Source organism: Suillus paluster (genome assembly GCF_016628075.1).
Source record: "Suillus paluster strain FC165 chromosome Unknown EDB91scaffold_160, whole genome shotgun sequence".
Lineage (NCBI taxonomy): Eukaryota > Fungi > Basidiomycota > Agaricomycetes > Boletales > Suillaceae > Suillus > Suillus paluster.
In genome coordinates this window covers 49,997-65,009 of record NW_024537720.1, presented here as the reverse complement: position 1 = coordinate 65,009, position 15,013 = coordinate 49,997, and the positions used below count along the sequence as shown (strand labels likewise).

The 15,013-nt window shown below is 49.3% G+C and overlaps 8 protein-coding genes across 8 annotated transcripts; 4 read left to right on the top strand and 4 right to left on the bottom strand.

The window, feature by feature from the left end:
• Nucleotides 1-861: 861 nt before the first annotated feature.
• On the bottom strand, nucleotides 862-1,206 carry EDB91DRAFT_1255895 (uncharacterized protein; the record flags this gene model as incomplete). Its single annotated transcript, XM_041324063.1, has 4 exons — nucleotides 862-878; nucleotides 931-978; nucleotides 1,032-1,049; nucleotides 1,107-1,206. The coding sequence occupies 4 exons, from the start codon at nucleotides 1,204-1,206 to the stop codon at nucleotides 862-864; spliced, it is 183 nt and encodes a 60-aa protein (XP_041169817.1).
• Nucleotides 1,207-1,402: 196 nt separating this feature from the next.
• Nucleotides 1,403-2,389, top strand: EDB91DRAFT_1063730 (uncharacterized protein; the record flags this gene model as incomplete). The annotated part of the gene is made up of 4 exons (XM_041314633.1): nucleotides 1,403-1,706; nucleotides 1,780-1,944; nucleotides 2,003-2,162; nucleotides 2,215-2,389. 4 exons carry the CDS (start codon nucleotides 1,403-1,405, stop codon nucleotides 2,387-2,389), a joined length of 804 nt encoding a protein of 267 aa, XP_041169816.1.
• Nucleotides 2,390-2,606: 217 nt separating this feature from the next.
• EDB91DRAFT_1035389 (uncharacterized protein) lies at nucleotides 2,607-2,849 on the top strand (the record flags this gene model as incomplete). Its single annotated transcript, XM_041312794.1, has 1 exon — nucleotides 2,607-2,849. A coding segment is annotated over one exon (243 nt), but the record flags the coding sequence as incomplete, so codon positions are not given.
• A 1,516-nt stretch (nucleotides 2,850-4,365) lies between these two features.
• On the bottom strand, nucleotides 4,366-6,063 carry EDB91DRAFT_1273162 (uncharacterized protein; the record flags this gene model as incomplete). The annotated part of the gene is made up of 7 exons (XM_041324608.1): nucleotides 4,366-4,813; nucleotides 4,886-5,056; nucleotides 5,184-5,288; nucleotides 5,365-5,490; nucleotides 5,560-5,641; nucleotides 5,804-5,906; nucleotides 5,955-6,063. The coding sequence occupies 7 exons, from the start codon at nucleotides 6,061-6,063 to the stop codon at nucleotides 4,502-4,504; spliced, it is 1,008 nt and encodes a 335-aa protein (XP_041169814.1). The 3' UTR covers nucleotides 4,366-4,501.
• EDB91DRAFT_1174119 (uncharacterized protein) lies at nucleotides 5,808-6,652 on the top strand (the record flags this gene model as incomplete). The annotated part of the gene is made up of 4 exons (XM_041320323.1): nucleotides 5,808-5,890; nucleotides 5,924-5,926; nucleotides 5,992-6,253; nucleotides 6,305-6,652. The coding sequence occupies exons 3-4, from the start codon at nucleotides 6,185-6,187 to the stop codon at nucleotides 6,650-6,652; spliced, it is 417 nt and encodes a 138-aa protein (XP_041169813.1). The 5' UTR covers nucleotides 5,808-5,890; nucleotides 5,924-5,926; nucleotides 5,992-6,184.
• Nucleotides 6,500-6,936, top strand: EDB91DRAFT_1174115 (uncharacterized protein). The gene is made up of 2 exons (XM_041320322.1): nucleotides 6,500-6,851; nucleotides 6,907-6,936. The coding sequence occupies exons 1-2, from the start codon at nucleotides 6,671-6,673 to the stop codon at nucleotides 6,930-6,932; spliced, it is 207 nt and encodes a 68-aa protein (XP_041169812.1). The 5' UTR covers nucleotides 6,500-6,670; the 3' UTR covers nucleotides 6,933-6,936.
• A 1,322-nt stretch (nucleotides 6,937-8,258) lies between these two features.
• Nucleotides 8,259-8,609, bottom strand: EDB91DRAFT_1174112 (uncharacterized protein; the record flags this gene model as incomplete). The annotated part of the gene is made up of 2 exons (XM_041320321.1): nucleotides 8,259-8,364; nucleotides 8,491-8,609. Coding segments are annotated over 2 exons (225 nt in total), but the record flags the coding sequence as incomplete, so codon positions are not given.
• Nucleotides 8,610-10,393: 1,784 nt separating this feature from the next.
• On the bottom strand, nucleotides 10,394-14,148 carry EDB91DRAFT_1174108 (uncharacterized protein). Its single transcript, XM_041320320.1, has 8 exons — nucleotides 13,537-14,148; nucleotides 13,334-13,482; nucleotides 12,528-13,283; nucleotides 12,319-12,479; nucleotides 12,180-12,260; nucleotides 11,628-12,123; nucleotides 10,896-11,565; nucleotides 10,394-10,821 (listed from the first exon to the last, which is right to left on the bottom strand). Exons 1-8 carry the CDS (start codon nucleotides 13,963-13,965, stop codon nucleotides 10,594-10,596), a joined length of 2,970 nt encoding a protein of 989 aa, XP_041169810.1. The 5' UTR covers nucleotides 13,966-14,148; the 3' UTR covers nucleotides 10,394-10,593.
• Nucleotides 14,149-15,013: the final 865 nt, after the last annotated feature.

The window sequence follows — 15,013 nt, the reverse complement described above, 5'->3', positions numbered from 1 at the left end:
GTCATCTCTGACCGAGTCCTAGTGGTCGTGAGCTCTCCTTCAACATTATTGTTGGACGTGGGTCATAACACCGGTTCACCCAGAGAAGAGGAGCTAGATGATTTGGAATCTCACACGAGCGTTGCAATTGATTGTTCGCCTTGGACAGGCTTTCGGTGCATTTCTGCTAGCACAGCAGCGCGGCAGAGGATTGCTTCGGATTGCGAGGTCACTGCACAAGTCAAAAACATACCTTCTGTTAACGCCATGATGGATGTCAGGATCCTAGAAATATTGTAGCTGCATGTTTTTTGGAAGACAAGCCAGCTCTGAGCGGGTTTTTGTTTGTATCTTGACAATAATTTTTTTTAGTATCACAGACAGATCCCCTCTAATTTTGTTCACAACAGGCGTTAAAGACCAATTACTAATACCCTTTCATCTTCCCCAACAATCCTGCAATTGCTCCACACGATAAACCAATTTACGCCTCCTCTTCAAAGTACGAGTTGCGCTAAGGATATCGATATTGATTGCGCGAGAACCGTGACCAAGCCACTCTAAACCACCCAATAAGTAAAGTACGTAGCCCAGCGTTGAAAATACCGAAAGACGTAGATGACATATTCGAAACAATCAGAAGACAAAATCTATTTGTTGGTAATCTACAGGCCAGCTAAAATCAAGAAAACAAACACAAGACAAACTGTGGGTTATAGTGATGGTAAATGCTGATGAACACAGTTACTGGACTAATTTACGCTATGGAAAGTCAACACCACTCGCTGCCGGGATCCACAATGCCGAGCCTCTGCCCTTATGCTGGCAGCAATAATTATTTAAAAAGAGTCCAGACTCCAGGGCCAAAACTAAAGACTTACTTTACTTGACATCTGTGACTGAACAGGGTAAATAGAATGTTCGAAAACAAGGCTAGCACTGGGGAATTACCTTCGACGTCAGGGGAGTCCTCATTCTTGTACTTCCAGGAAAAGTTATCTAATTAGAGTGTCCCTCAGATACTACTACGAGCACGTTAGAGTTCAACCTACAGAATAGGATGGCACGAGCTGGATGCATATCTAGTCAGAAGGGGTGCGGATCCTACAAGACATGTCGAAACATACATTCGAGGTCCTGCTCCACGCTGTTGTCGGCAATGGGCGCTGCCGCCGCCATCTGTACCAAAGCGATGGCAAAAAGACCAAAAGACAAAGCGAGCTTCATGGTGGCTAGATTTGTATGAGTGTACTTGGGGTGTTGAACTGTAGAATCGTTGCAGGAGGGCACCTGGTTTCTCGAAAGTCCGGTCCGTCCGTCTGTCCGGTCTGTCTGCCTGATCCGGCCGACCACAAATAGCACCAAACATAGCATTTTTTGCGGCTAGTAGTAGTGCGGCTCGTTGTATTGATCAGTTGCCACAATGGTCGAGCTCGTATGTTTAGGCCAAGCACTTTCAAATATTCATGGACTCTCACTCGAGACTATTCTGACCTTTGTTACATTGGCCTCTGCTGTCAAGGAAGATATGATATTAGCCCAGCCTGCAACATATGATGTATCTACACCTCCGGACTTCATGCCTCCTAGCGTGTCTTTGTTTTTGGGCTCCGCATGCTCCCTGACACAAGACTCAGTGCGAATCTGCTGGTCCACCTTAAAACATGATATCTGGAAAGACATATTCATGCTGCAGCACAACACCCACTCGCTGTTCAAACAATTTGGTTATCCCCATGGCCTGAGTCAGTGCCGGTGTGAATTTGACTCGAGTCTTTTTACTGATGGAGGATCATGTAGCCTACAAGACATTCTACCCTCCATTCAAGATGTGCACCGAAGCAACTTGTGAACGACGAGCAAATTGGTTGCTTTTGAACAAGGTTGAACAAGTCCTAGTTGTGTACTATGTGAGTCTCGAACATGGGACGATGCCTGCATATGATGTTGCAATGCAATGCGAACGTGCGTGTTACATCCGTCTCATTGTAGCTAGCCGAAGTCAATGTTGAACGGGTGCCAGGCTGCCAAATCACTTATCACCACAATTACAAAGTCAGCGATAAGGACCGTATCTACTACGACTACACGGAAAGACTGCCTGATGCCATTCAAGTCGGTACGCACCACTATGTCGATATTTGGGTGGGTCAGCTCTGGAAGACCATGATGCACGTCACTTGGTGTGTTTACATTGCCGCACTGTCTAAGTCTGGTTGCTGATCATATCTCAAGTACATCGGGAACTAACTGTGCCCGAATATACAACTCTTCTGTCAGCCGTCAAAACAAGTTTCCTCTTCAGTGGCCTTCGCCTGAGGTCACACTGGACCATGTTTGGGATATTTTCATAGTTATCTCTCTTCTCGAGGACTGCCGTCATTGCAAGTGCTCCCTCATTGTCAAATAGACTGGGACTCAATCAGAGCGGTTCAATGATGCCATGGCACATCGCAACCAGTGTATGCGTTCCTTCAGGCAGCCTGATGCTCGCTGTCACAAATGCACAAAGTGTTGCCGTGTATACGAAGCTTCTACTGATGCAGGTCTAGTATCTGTCAATAAATTAAACTGTTGACAATCTCATTGACATATTTTTTGTCTCTACAGCTGCACAATTCGTTTGCGTTGTTGTTGTTGATGGGGTCACAGTCAGCAGACCATGCTGCTCGGTTCCTTACTGCTTCAAGTCTCTGCGGTCAGTAAATGACCGCTTTTGTCATTTGCATATGGCCGAGCATGGGAACCAGTGCGCAATCATCAGCTGCACCAACAGTATTACCCCAGGCAGCAAGACATGTCAAGACCCAGACCACAAGGCTGTTGAGGCGCTGCACGCCTTGCATGGTCAATCACATTTCCAGCTTCGTGAACGACTTGAGCGGTCTTGTGCCATCGTGGATAATCCCGCTCGTGTGATTCCTAAGAGCGCTGTACCTGACGGCGATATGTCAGATGAAGGCCTGCAAGAATTTGAGGTGGATCATAGCCAAGATTGCTTGCCAGCACTGAAGAAGAAGAAACTTCGAGCTCAGTTTGGACGCAACCGCACGCACTGTGAGGTGTTGATTGTTGCTCCGTGCGGAATCATACATGACCGACAAACATTTTACCGTGCCGAAGGTGTCGGCAGTGTTGCGGTATGTTTTCTTCTACATCATCGCACTGCAGCTACTCGAACTGTTAGTAGGTGTTCATCAAAGAAGCCTTTCCAGATCCATCTCGCTCAGCACGTCAAAGATGACCCATTCTTCAACGACATTGGCCTATCCATTGACGTCTTTCATTTCAATTGCAGGCACTCCGAGAACAACCTCTTTTGTCAAGAAAATTGCAACCCCATGGCCTTCCCGGAGCTTACGGTTGATGGTGATGGGAAGTGGTACTTCAACTCATCGACGTTGATAGCATCTGAAAGTGTATCACCATGCTCCTCCCATGAAAGTGACTCGACAGAGACCTGGCGTGTGTGTTGGCGATGACGATGTGGTACAGGAGTGTCTCCGAGTGACTCAGAGACTTGGCGCTGGCGTCAAGGTGGGAGTTCTGGAGAGGAAGGTTCCTGCGAGGGTGTAGGTGGTTGCTGGGAAGAGCCTGGTACAACTGTCGGAGAAGAGGAGATGACTGAAGATTGTTTGTGCTGAATATGTTTCCGTGGAGGCGACGGTGAGATCAGAGGTGTGGATGAACATCGACGAGCTGGCCGCTTGTGGTGAGTCATGATGATGACAGGTTGGTCACTTGCAGGTTCTTCATCAAGGGCATCAGTGCTAGCACTATGTTGACGGCTGTGGATGCCGCCAGTGCATGGCCTCCGAATGGGTGAGGGTGAGTTAGCATAGAGCATTTGGTCAACCTCAAATTCACTTGATGATGGTACTAGTGAGGTACAAGGCAGTGGAAGCTGCAACCAGGAAGGGAGAGCTGGAGGCGATGGTTTGAGTTCAGCTTGTTGTTGGCTCTCTCGGTTGGCAGCACGAACTACAGCACGATCAGCGGCAAGGTGAGTGCGCACGTTCAGCTGAGTACTACTCGCAGCACGTGGTGACAAAGACAGAAGGAGGTCATCCAGTTCATGGCAATCTGTGACATGGGCATGCTTCAAGAACAACACATCACCCTCATGTACAACCACCATATGGTCTTGACGGATGCCCTGCCAACGACGTGTTGATATGTTGAGGAGTTGGAGCAAAGACGGCCCCACAGCGAGCTAATCTACTTCGCTGTGATGGACAGTGGGCAGCCCGAGTTCTGCGAGGATCTCGTATGAGCAGTAGAAATGTGGAAACTGAAAGCCACCTTGAAAGACAAAGCATGTGGCAGGGGCGCCATCCTACAATGATCTTGGTGAGTAAAATGAGATAATGATACACCGAAAACATACCTCTAAGAACCCATAAACGGTGACACTATACCTGGCACGTCGTGCACTCTCTATCCGCACAGCGTCATGATGGCAGTCTTCCTCCTCTAGCGACTGCTCACGCGTGATTTGTTGAGTGAACTGTGGTGGCATCTGTCATGCATATCGTGGAAGAGTTGATGACTTCACAGGTGGGTTGAGGGTACGTGATCCAGATGTGCCAGTGTCCTGGACAGGAGGGGGATCCGAAGATATAAGTTGATCAATCTCCTCGTCGTCTTCAAGTTCAGACACTGCACGGCCCTTGCCCTTGTCAGCAGAGGTAGCGGCAGGAGCAGATGGCAGAGGTGCAGGCACAAGATCGTGCAGGTCGTGTGGTTCATCATCCAGCTCGAGGTTCTCTGTTGATGGACCATGCATATCAATGTGATCTGCAACCCCTTCACAGCCACCTAAGGCATGACAGTGCTTGCAACAAACACGCCGCGAGCAGAGCGCATTGACTCAATGAGAACTGCAGCCAACAACAAAGCACTTCACTTTGGGCCTCAGTTTTCGAGGCGGTGATTTGCGACGACGAGAATCTGTGGCTTTGGGAGATGATGATGGGCTGCCCTTTCGACGGTAGGCGAAGCGGAACAACTGGCAGCGCTTCGTGGTTTTGCTGCGCATGTTCTTGCCGCCATCAGGTTTTGTACACTGGAGGATCATCTGTGAGGGAACAGAACATAGAGAGAGAAAGAAATAAACCTGCCTTGACCATCCATCTCCCTTGGTTTCCATTTTCATCGCTGCGACATATAAACCACTCCAGCTCGTCACCACATGTATCACATACTACCGTCCAATCCGGCGGAGGACCATCACCCAAGTCACTTGAAGTTGACATGACTAGAAAGACATGGTGGACCGGGGGCGGGTATCGATTAGTGAAGGCAAAAACCTGTATAGGTTACTGGGCGTGCATCGACAATGAAAAGACAAATGACGTACTTGGAAAACTATACAGGCAAACATACTGTTGTAGGTCGTGAAGACCAGGTAATAATGTTGATGAAGAGTGGGGCAGGAAGGCCAGTGGGCACCTCGCTAGTGAGGATGATGGTGGTTAGAGCAAGAAGGCGGCGACATCCTTGTCCCAGTTTCTAATCGTGTTGTTTGGTTGTGTTGTCAAAATGCGAACTTCAGATGGACTGACGGACGGACGGACGGACCCCCTTGGCGGACAGGCGGACAGACAGGCGGACCCGGCGGACTTTCGAGAATTCCGGTTTCTTGCGTTGCAGAGAGTAGATCCTTTATATCTTTGGGAAGCCGGGTTTCAGCCTGACCCAATTCACACGGACACTTTGTGTCGTATCATATGGACCGTCTCTGCGGACCTCTCTTCCCGAACAGTGACAGCTGGCAATTACCATTATGAAATAAAATTATGTGGGAATAGAGATAATCACTTACGAGCTATCAACTCGGAGTGCTCCTCTTATGCACAGACTTCGTGCCCTATGGCATTCAAGCCAAGCAGCATCTGACAAACCACCATTAGGTGGGTAATTTTCCGCTGACAAGCAAAGATGTTCAACAGCTGCTTTTCAGATATACCACGCACCTTCATGGCTTCGTATTCGCCTCCCCGAATGCACGATATAGAGCATCAACTTGAAGACTCCGAAGACGCCGTTCTCATCCCCACTAGACACCTCATCTCTGAGTATCATACTGTAGATCCTCCATCTGAATGGCCCGCTTAGACTGCACTAGGACTCTCCGTCCTCGCAGTTATTTGTGCATGCACGTTGTATATCGCCTCTGCCAGTTCTTCCGGGCCGCGTGACTCCCATGGGTTGCGCCAGCCTAACCAGTATCCAGGCCTCGAATCCCTCGACGACCTCTCGAAACAGCGAAAGGGTACGTACATTCAGTCATTATGGACGCTGTCCCATGAATGGACCTGTGCAGCCAGCGCCAATGATGTACTTCCCGAACGCCATCGTACGGGCGAACAGAGCCTTACCTGACCAAATGTATGCTTCAGGCTCGCACGCTATGCTGAGCGAGAATGTAAGCGGATCTCCTCGACCTGAAGCGACTTGGTCATTTATAGTGTTCCAGGACTCAATGTTCTACCAGTGGCACCTAGGCCAGTCCAAGTTCACCTCTTGCTACATCGACGGCGTTGTTCCTACTCCCGAAGATGGTGTTGCGGCCAACAAGTCCTACACTTCGTTTGGCTCCTTTACCGAAATCCAGATTTGGAACGTTACCACTCCTGTTGAGGGCATGAAGAGCCTCAGCTGGAACATGTGACCCCAACGAATCGTACTGATGGGCACTGTCGCTTTCCTTCCTGATAAAAAGAAGATCGAGCAGCTGCATTTCGAAGATGGCTGGCAGTCGCAGCTGTCAACGCGGTTCTCGTGTGGTAAGAAAATGACGGTTAGCATCGAGGTTACCTGCGATGGATGTAGACTTGAATTCGAGCTAATATTCTCATCTCCTCCGTTGGGTGAGTGTGACTGTACATATTACAGGTTGAGGCGACAGACTGATCCATAGTGTAGCTTTCGACCTCATGGAGATGGGATAGATTAAACGTTCACTAGGGACGATTGCAGAGCTACATACTTGTCATCAACCTTCAATTCTCGAAGTATCATACCAAAGTCACGTACAAAGCTCTATGGTCGCGAATCGGAACAATCAAGTACTTTATGATAGCTGTTTGCAAAATTGTTGGCTCCTCCAGCGAGACTTTGGATTTTTCGTCCTCTGACAAGTTGGTGTGGGCTTCGTCAAAACACGCCGTTCTTGCTGCATGCATAATTCTCCGAGCGACTTTGTCTCTCTCTTTTTTTGCCCATCATAGTAACTGAAATCATTCTGTATGCTAATTCAAGTGTAGCAGTCAATCAACATGGTTATCGTTATAATTCACTACGTACCAGCGAACGGGGGTCTGGCACGGGGAGAGTATGTACTTAATCTCGGACCTAATCGTGCGTCGGTGTGCGAAAACAGTGACTGTGATTACACGTACGTCCTCCATGATCATTCAGCGTTGCAGTGCCTGTAATGAGGCTATCTGTGCTATTTTCTCGACCGTGGAGCTGGATATGGTGAAGAGATTGTGGATATCTTGCTGCAGGTGAGTACGGTGTCAGTTTTTATGCTGCTTCACAGATATTAGTGGTAGTCAGAGTGAACGATTTTCAGGCGATTCAGCGTGCGATTACGAGATGATTCAAAATGCGAAAATCGTGTGAAAATCGCCAGTTACTTTGAACACGCCATAGGGCTACTAGAATGGATTCTCAACGCGATTCTGCATTTTCCACCCGTCATACACATACAACTCTGTGGTATATCAAAAGAAAACCAAAATCCCGGTCAGACAGCCCAAAACTGCAGTTGCAGCTGTCGAACAGCCTAATGACGAATCACAAATCGTAGAACTCTTGTGCACCAAACGAACCTTCAACAGCGCGTGTTGCAAGATAACCGTCTACTGTCATGGCAGCACATAGCGAATAGCGGTCTCAAACAAATACATCACTAAGCTGTGCACGTTGTCCATAGGGAGCTCGTCCGTGACGCCACGCGTAAGTATTCTCGTTCTTGCTCGTTTCGTCGAGGACGACAAACTCCAAGCCATCGCCGACGAAGTCATTCTGAAGACTATCTTTGAACGCCTGTCATCACGTTCAGACGCAATCTTCTGAAGCATTTTGCGAGAGAGGCCAGCTTGATTGAAATTGCGCAATAAGGATTATGAGCTGATGATGGATGTCGTGTTCCATGTGCAAGCTTCATCGAGGAAAAGGTCTGAATCTTCGGCATGGAAGTCTTCGATCGCTGTCATGAGTGCTCGCGTGATTATTCGTGTGCGGCCGACGAGTGGAGAAGGGGGCCTAACAACAGTGCCGAGTTCTTCAAAGATCTTTCGCCAACGAAAGCAGCTGGCCTGAGAAACACCGAGCACCGAGCAGATATCCTCGAGCTCCCAACCCTGATCCCAGAGGCTAAGTGCACATTATTTCATATCTTTGCTTATTCGTCTGTTAACCATGTTGTACAGGCGATGGAACAAGGTAGAAGTTCGTCGTCTTCGATATCTGCTGGCGTCAAACGTCGTCCGAATGGTTTACAAGGGGATTTCCTTTTTTGTCACGCGCGCCTCCAAATTTTCATGAATCTCGTTAGTTTCGCACACAGCTGTAAGGTGTTGAATAATACTATCGAATTCGGGCTCCATGCCTTTGGCCATTTAGAAACCAACATCAAGATTTCAGCGCGGGCAGGCACAATCATTATGCCAGCTAAAATTCGACCGGCGAAACAGCAACTTTTCAATCTCAAAGGTGTCCCAAGGCTGGATGGTTTCGGTTGATCACTTCCATACGCGGCATTCCCTCTGGTGACATGTTGCGCTTCTGTTGCCTGGAATGTTCTTAGGAGAGATCTGATGGTTGCGAGGCTCGCAAGTATGGGCCATGAGGGTGAGTACCGAACGCAGCGGACGCTTGTACAACAGCTGGTTGCATTTCCTTCTAGCTTCTACGTTGATGTATTCCACCGCGTCGTCGTTGAGTCTGATGACCCACTGGCCAGCACTTTGCCGTCTGAAGAAAAGTCACCATATCGGCCGACGTAACGTTCGCCGGTTTTTCCATCCTATGCAATGCGTTTTCCATTGATATCACCGCCTGATATTAACCGCCCATCTCCACATATTGAGCTGCTGTTCCCTGGAATTTTTTTAGCGGGGCTTCCTCTGATCTCTTCAGATCTGTTGCCATTTGCATTGAAGATAATTAGTTTTTTCAAACTCTGTTATCATTGATCATCGAAAGGGTATTCATCCTGTCTTGATACAGTATTGGATACCTTTTACTCACACTAAATCAGGAACTATGCGAGTGGAAAGAATTAATGTCTCGTGCTCACCTAGTGAAGCATAAGGGAAAGTGCCCAGAAAGAGACGGGCGATTCGTCCTGCTCTGATTGGTACATCATGCATTATGTTCGAGACTTGACTAAATTCCAAGGAATTGGAAACTCTGAGTCCGTCCGGCCGGGTCCGTCTGGGTCTGTCCGAGTCCGCCTTGATCATCGACATCTTGTCCATGATTCATATTACGTCGATTAGACCAACCCACTACAGTTTTACTCAGTTGTCGGTACGAACTACGTCATTTTCATGCATTCTCGTTCACGTAGATAGATCTATGAGTAAGATGAAACAATTAAGACGATTTTATCTTAAGAGATGGTAGTTGATGGCACCTTGCCCTCAGCGAAGGCGTTACGAGGAACATAAGATCTCAGGTGGGTCCACTGATGCGACTGGTGGTTTTGAGCTTGGGCTTCTTCACCGCTCTCTTTGTCCCATACATCCAATAAACGATCCAATAAACGACAAGTGGGCCGAACCTCATCACTCATGGCAACAGAAGTAAATAGCACAGCGTCGTCCATGGAATTCGTTAGACCGTTAAATCGTAACAAGGTAGTGCAGGACTCGTAGAAATAAGACCATTGTCATTCTTCAACGGCGTGTGTGAGTCTGTGTGAGTAGCATCATGATAGAGATCATGGCTGTAGAGCTTGAGAAGTCGATTAGAACAAGCAGCAATAATGAAAAAAAATACCACCGAAGTTAATACTGTAAAGTGTGCATACGGTACGTCATGGTCAGCAGGGTGCCCACTGCCAAGTGTACAACCTGCAAAGGCATGAATGGTGGCTTGATGATCATTGATGGCAGTGAGCCGGACGGACGGACGGAGCCGCAATTTCCAGTTCCCTGTAGTCTGTAGAGCCTAAGAATCAGAAGTCCATCTGAATAAGCAACGATGATGAGCTGAACACGTACCACCGAAGCTAATACTGCAAAGCGTGCATACCATAGCACCGTCGCGGTTGGCAAGGTGCCCAGTGTGCAAAGGTATGAATGGTGGCGGTAAGTGAACCGGACAGAGCCGGACGGACGGAGCCGCAATTTCCAATTCCTTGACTCCTCCTCCTCAAGTCTTAGGAAAGAAATGCAGGGATGGTGGAAAGTATTTCCAGTTTTCAACTAAAGTAAAGAGACTGAAGTGTAGGGTACAATTGTGACCTGTCCTTTGGATTACGGTAATATTCGGCTCGAGTAAGAAGGGCATCTTGCGTAAAATCTAGCCTCGAAACAAACCAGTCTAAGCAGCCCAGTCGATATCCTAACCAACCAACCAATCCCCGTTACCCCCAAATTACTCATCAAACCCACCCATAGCCCGCACACCCTCCACCAATCGCTTATACTCCCTCAACAGCTCCCCCACCTCCGAAACCTTCAAATCATCCTCCGTGCACTCCGTAAACCGCTTGTTTGGCGCAGGGAGCCGCATCGAGATGGGAGATGGCGCGCGTGATGAGGCTGGTGAGTCGAAGCGAGTGGGGTGTGACGGAGCTAGGAGTGAGGAGCGTGTGATAGGGGACTGGCGCAGAGTAAAGTAGAGACACAGCGTATTAGTAACAAGACTTTGACACGTGAAATAGGGCAAAGACAGACCTTGTGTGCATCCGTTCCTGAGAGCCTCGACAGCCCTGGCACCTGCGCCAGCCGATCCGTCAAGCTCTTCCTCCCCATCGCAGCAAACTTCCTCTTCTTCTTCCGCGCCTTCCCGCTATTCCCACTCATCATGCTCTCAAAACTCCGAATGCTCCTCGCATCATGCGCAGGTTCCTCTTCCTCACTCTCATCTTCCTCTTCCTCATCCCCTTCCTCCTCATCCGCCTCTTCTTCGCTCTCCTCCTCGGTGCCGTCCACCTCCGCTTCATCATTCACATAAATGGAGCGTATAGATCCCGGCCGAGAAGATACTTCCACAAGCTCCCTCTGCCCTTCCTCCTTCCCCTCCCCCTTCTTCTCCCTCCCCGGCACCAAACTCGCAATCGAAAACCCGCTCTCTCGCCTCAGTAACCCGGTCGGAAGATTCCACCGCGCATCACCTGTGTCTGGCCCAGACGTTGAATGTGAGGTTTGGGTTGGGGCAGATGGTAGGAAGGAGCGGAGGACGCCGAATGAGCTGTCGACGACGCCGGAGATGACTTTGTTAGCAGATCCTGCGATGGCGTCGACGCCTTGTTCTACGCGCCCGCGGAGGCTGCCGGACGCGTCTGCAGGTGCGTCTGGTGGAAGTGTGGTGCGCACGATTGGGATTGGGGTGAGGTCTGCGGTACTGTAGCATAATGGATGTTAGTGTGAATTAAACGAGATGGAGAAGTTGACAAAAGAACCTACCTAACAACACCAACACCCCCAACGCCCACAGCCTTAAGATCTACATTTTCCAAGAACTCAACAACAGCCATCAAATTGATCAAACAATATCTCTCTTCTCCGCCCGCGAATGCAGCATTGCGGTAACGCTGCGTGAAAAGGAGGTGCGAGACCAGGCGTGCGGGGTTTGACTTGACAACTGCGAAGATGAGCAGTGGAAGGAGGACATCGCCAGATACTGTCGTTGGTTGCTGGACAGGCGGAGAGATGGTCAGTCTGGGCGAGGGGGCGCGGGGTGGGATGTGGATGTGGGAGGCATCAAGCGAGATAGGTAACTCCTCAGGTGAATCGTGAGTGGCATCCCCATCGGGTCGTGCATCAGGGGTCATCAGTATAGGCATGGGTGAGGATAGCTCATCGGGAGACGCCATGAGGGGAACGTCTACTGCTTCGATCGGCGCTGGCGGCGGTTCATCGCCGTTCTTGAGTTTTATTGGAGGAAGGCGGGAAAGACCATCTTTGTGATTGAAGTCACGACTCAGGGGATAACACACATATATGCATATTACTCGCCTACTACGAGCTTGTGGACTGCGACAAGCACAGCGGCCTTGTCTCCGGGAGATCTGCATGCAACGTCAAGCTGAGATAACGCTGTGAAAGTATCAATGAAGACAACTGGTCAGCACGTGAATAGGGAGACGAAACTTACTCTCTCCACATGCTCGGACCACGACATCGATCTCGGAGCCAGCACTGCCTACATCGACATCAAGATGCTCGAGCCCGAGATCAAGAAGGTTGAGAGCTGCGATATGGCTTGACAGTGCTTCGTCATGCGAGGCATCATCAGAGTGAGATGGGAGGAACAATCTGCTCGAAATCAGCGCTATGAAGAAGAAAACTCGCCGATTCACGCACCGATCGTAAAACAAGGTAGATAATGTCCCCTCCACCACCTCAACAACTTCCTTGACCCTAGACTCTTGTTCTGCTTCCGACGCGCCCTTCTCTTTCTCCATTTCAACTCGTACTTCTCTCTCCAATTCCACATAGAAATCCTGGAATTTCTCGGACAATTCTTCAGGGCAATCCTTCCCTGCATCAAGATTGACGGCCCACGTCCCATGTTTACTCGGACTTGCACCGATATCATGAAGTTTCTTCTTCCCAGCTGGACCTCTGACGAACGGAAGTAATGGAGACGCGAAGGATTGCACACGCTCGATCACCATCGCAGGAACACCGGCCGTTTCAAGCGTTGACGTGAGTTCAGATTTTAGTGCAGCAAGAACTTCACGCATTACATCGTGTCGATGTACCGCACGTGAAATACTGAATGCGCTGATGAGTGTGGGATGATCTTCTACGGGAGGTAACGACGTCTGAATGGGTGGGAGAGAAGCAGTGATTGTCGGCGGTGTTGTTGTGGCTTTCCCGCCGAATAGAGAAGCAAAAGGCATGGCGAGGCGGGAAGATTGGGCAGCGTGTGTGGGGCGTGGAGGTAAGGGTGGTTTTTGTGGACGGACTTGGATTGGCAGGGAGGTGCTGTGTGCTGGGACTGCATATGAGGGGTATCCGGCGTCTGGTGGGATTGAAGGGAGTGGGGCAAGGGATGAGAGAGTGATGTCGGGGAACTTGGTTGGCGGGAGTGAGGAACGGAAGGTTAAATTTTCACTGAAGTTAACGTTAGGTTCATGGTCGCGAGGAACATGGATGAAACAAACCTAGATAGATGCCCACGCAGACCAGACAGTGTAACCACTGGAGTATCTTCACGGGATAAAAGATCGCACATGACCACATGATCCGATACAAAGTCGGGTGTGATTTTCTCCTGGCCAGAGGATTGCTCAAGTGGAAGCAGTAGGGACGCCTATGAAACCGTTTCTCCTTCAGCTCGATGGTCACAATCGATGGAGACACGCACCTTTCCCTTGGTAATGGCACCCCATATTTCAGCCCACTCCTCGGTTTCGCCGTCCTGGCTCAGCTTCTCCAAAATCGCCCATCCCAGACATGCAGTGTCGAGCCCAATGCCCTGTGCCGCTGCTTTGAGATTCATCAACTGAAGCTTGCTAGTCGCACCGCCCGTGGGTTGGTGCTGCGGAGAGACTGAAACTGGCGGTTGGGCACTCGTACTTGTAGTAGGTAATCTCTGTCTGGGCGTGTATGGAACGTATTTTGTTGCTGAGGAAGATTGGGTGTCTGGTGTCGGACTGGGGGAAACTGAAGATGGACCCGAAGAGAGAAGCGGGTGGGTGGCAAGGTTGTCACGAGAGACAGTCCTGGCAATGGATGCGCCTTGGACGCGTCCAATAGAGACAGCCGGAAAGTATCCTTCTCGCCGTGTAGACATTATGGTGTAAATGACGTTGAAGTTGGTCTATCCAGAGATGCGCAGTCGTGACCTTACATGCGAAAGTTGCTATCGCTCGAACGATAGCCTGTCGACAATCTTCAACCTTCAAGCAAGGCTGCCAGTGAGCGCTGGTCTAGTAACTAGAAATCTGTTGTGACAATCGTTGGTAGGAGTTCGACATTGGACAAGCAGTCAAGTCCCCAAAACCCTTTGCCAAAAATAGTAAGCTAGCCCCTATGTCACGACAAGATACTTATACAAGGATGTGCAGATCATCATGCCCAAGTTTATCCTCAGGTTGTATAGAAAACGCGTTCATGAATACATTGAGAGAAAATGGAATATAACGCCCAATACCGATGTATGAGATATAGCGACAACCGGTCAGGCGTCGAAACGACCACGACGACAAAGTAACCCGTCCTGCATCATGATGATCATGCTGAATCAGCTCCCCAGCTTTTTTTATAGCTCTTCTGAGAGGTCAGATGAAGGTCCTAGAAACTGCACATCCACTGCCATCCGAATACCTGGGCATTATAGTTGCGTAGGTTGGCAAAGTAGGAGTGTCAATGCAAGATACATGTAACACAGGCGATGACGCCTGAGTAGTACCAGATGGGAAAGAAATCAGCAATGTATGTGAGACCCTGTCGTAGGTGGGGTGACCGTCTTAGATGATTCAGAGACAGTGAATCAAGTTGCTCGGCGTCATCAGTACTATAAATTTAATCTGCGACATGCCGCATCAGCTAGAGTAGAGGGCATTATACGTCTCACTTGATCTGAGCTTTACCATGAACATAAACTTGCGATGGTAAGTAGAGATGTTGAGCATTAAGTGATCATGAAGGTGTGATGCAGTCAACACCCGGGCCCGAAAAATGGTCGGGACTCGGCAATACGTAATGTTACAGTGATTTCGCCTCTGTTCAGACTTCATAGCACTCCAGATCTTATTCTTCCAAGGCCAAGCCTATAGTTTCATGATGGCTCTTGCAAGTGGTCTGCGGCAACCTAAGGAAGCGAACAAAGGCAAAAACGA

What these genes read in the sequence shown, in the direction of transcription:
- EDB91DRAFT_1174115 (XM_041320322.1), top strand. Translation starts at nt 6,671, where the DNA reads ATGGGCACTGTCGCTTTCCTTCCTGATAAAAAGAAGATCGAGCAGCTG. An exon ending in ATTCTCATCTCCTCCGTTGG is followed by an intron (nt 6,852 to 6,906) that starts GTGAGTGTGACT and finishes TCCATAGTGTAG; the next exon opens with CTTTCGACCTCATGGAGATG.
- EDB91DRAFT_1174108 (XM_041320320.1), bottom strand. Translation starts at nt 13,965, where the DNA reads ATGTCTACACGGCGAGAAGGATACTTTCCGGCTGTCTCTATTGGACGC. An exon ending in AGTCCACAAGCTCGTAGTAG is followed by an intron (nt 12,124 to 12,179) that starts GCGAGTAATATG and finishes TCAATCACAAAG; the next exon opens with ATGGTCTTTCCCGCCTTCCT. An exon ending in CAGGAACGGATGCACACAAG is followed by an intron (nt 10,822 to 10,895) that starts GTCTGTCTTTGC and finishes ACTCTGCGCCAG; the next exon opens with TCCCCTATCACACGCTCCTC.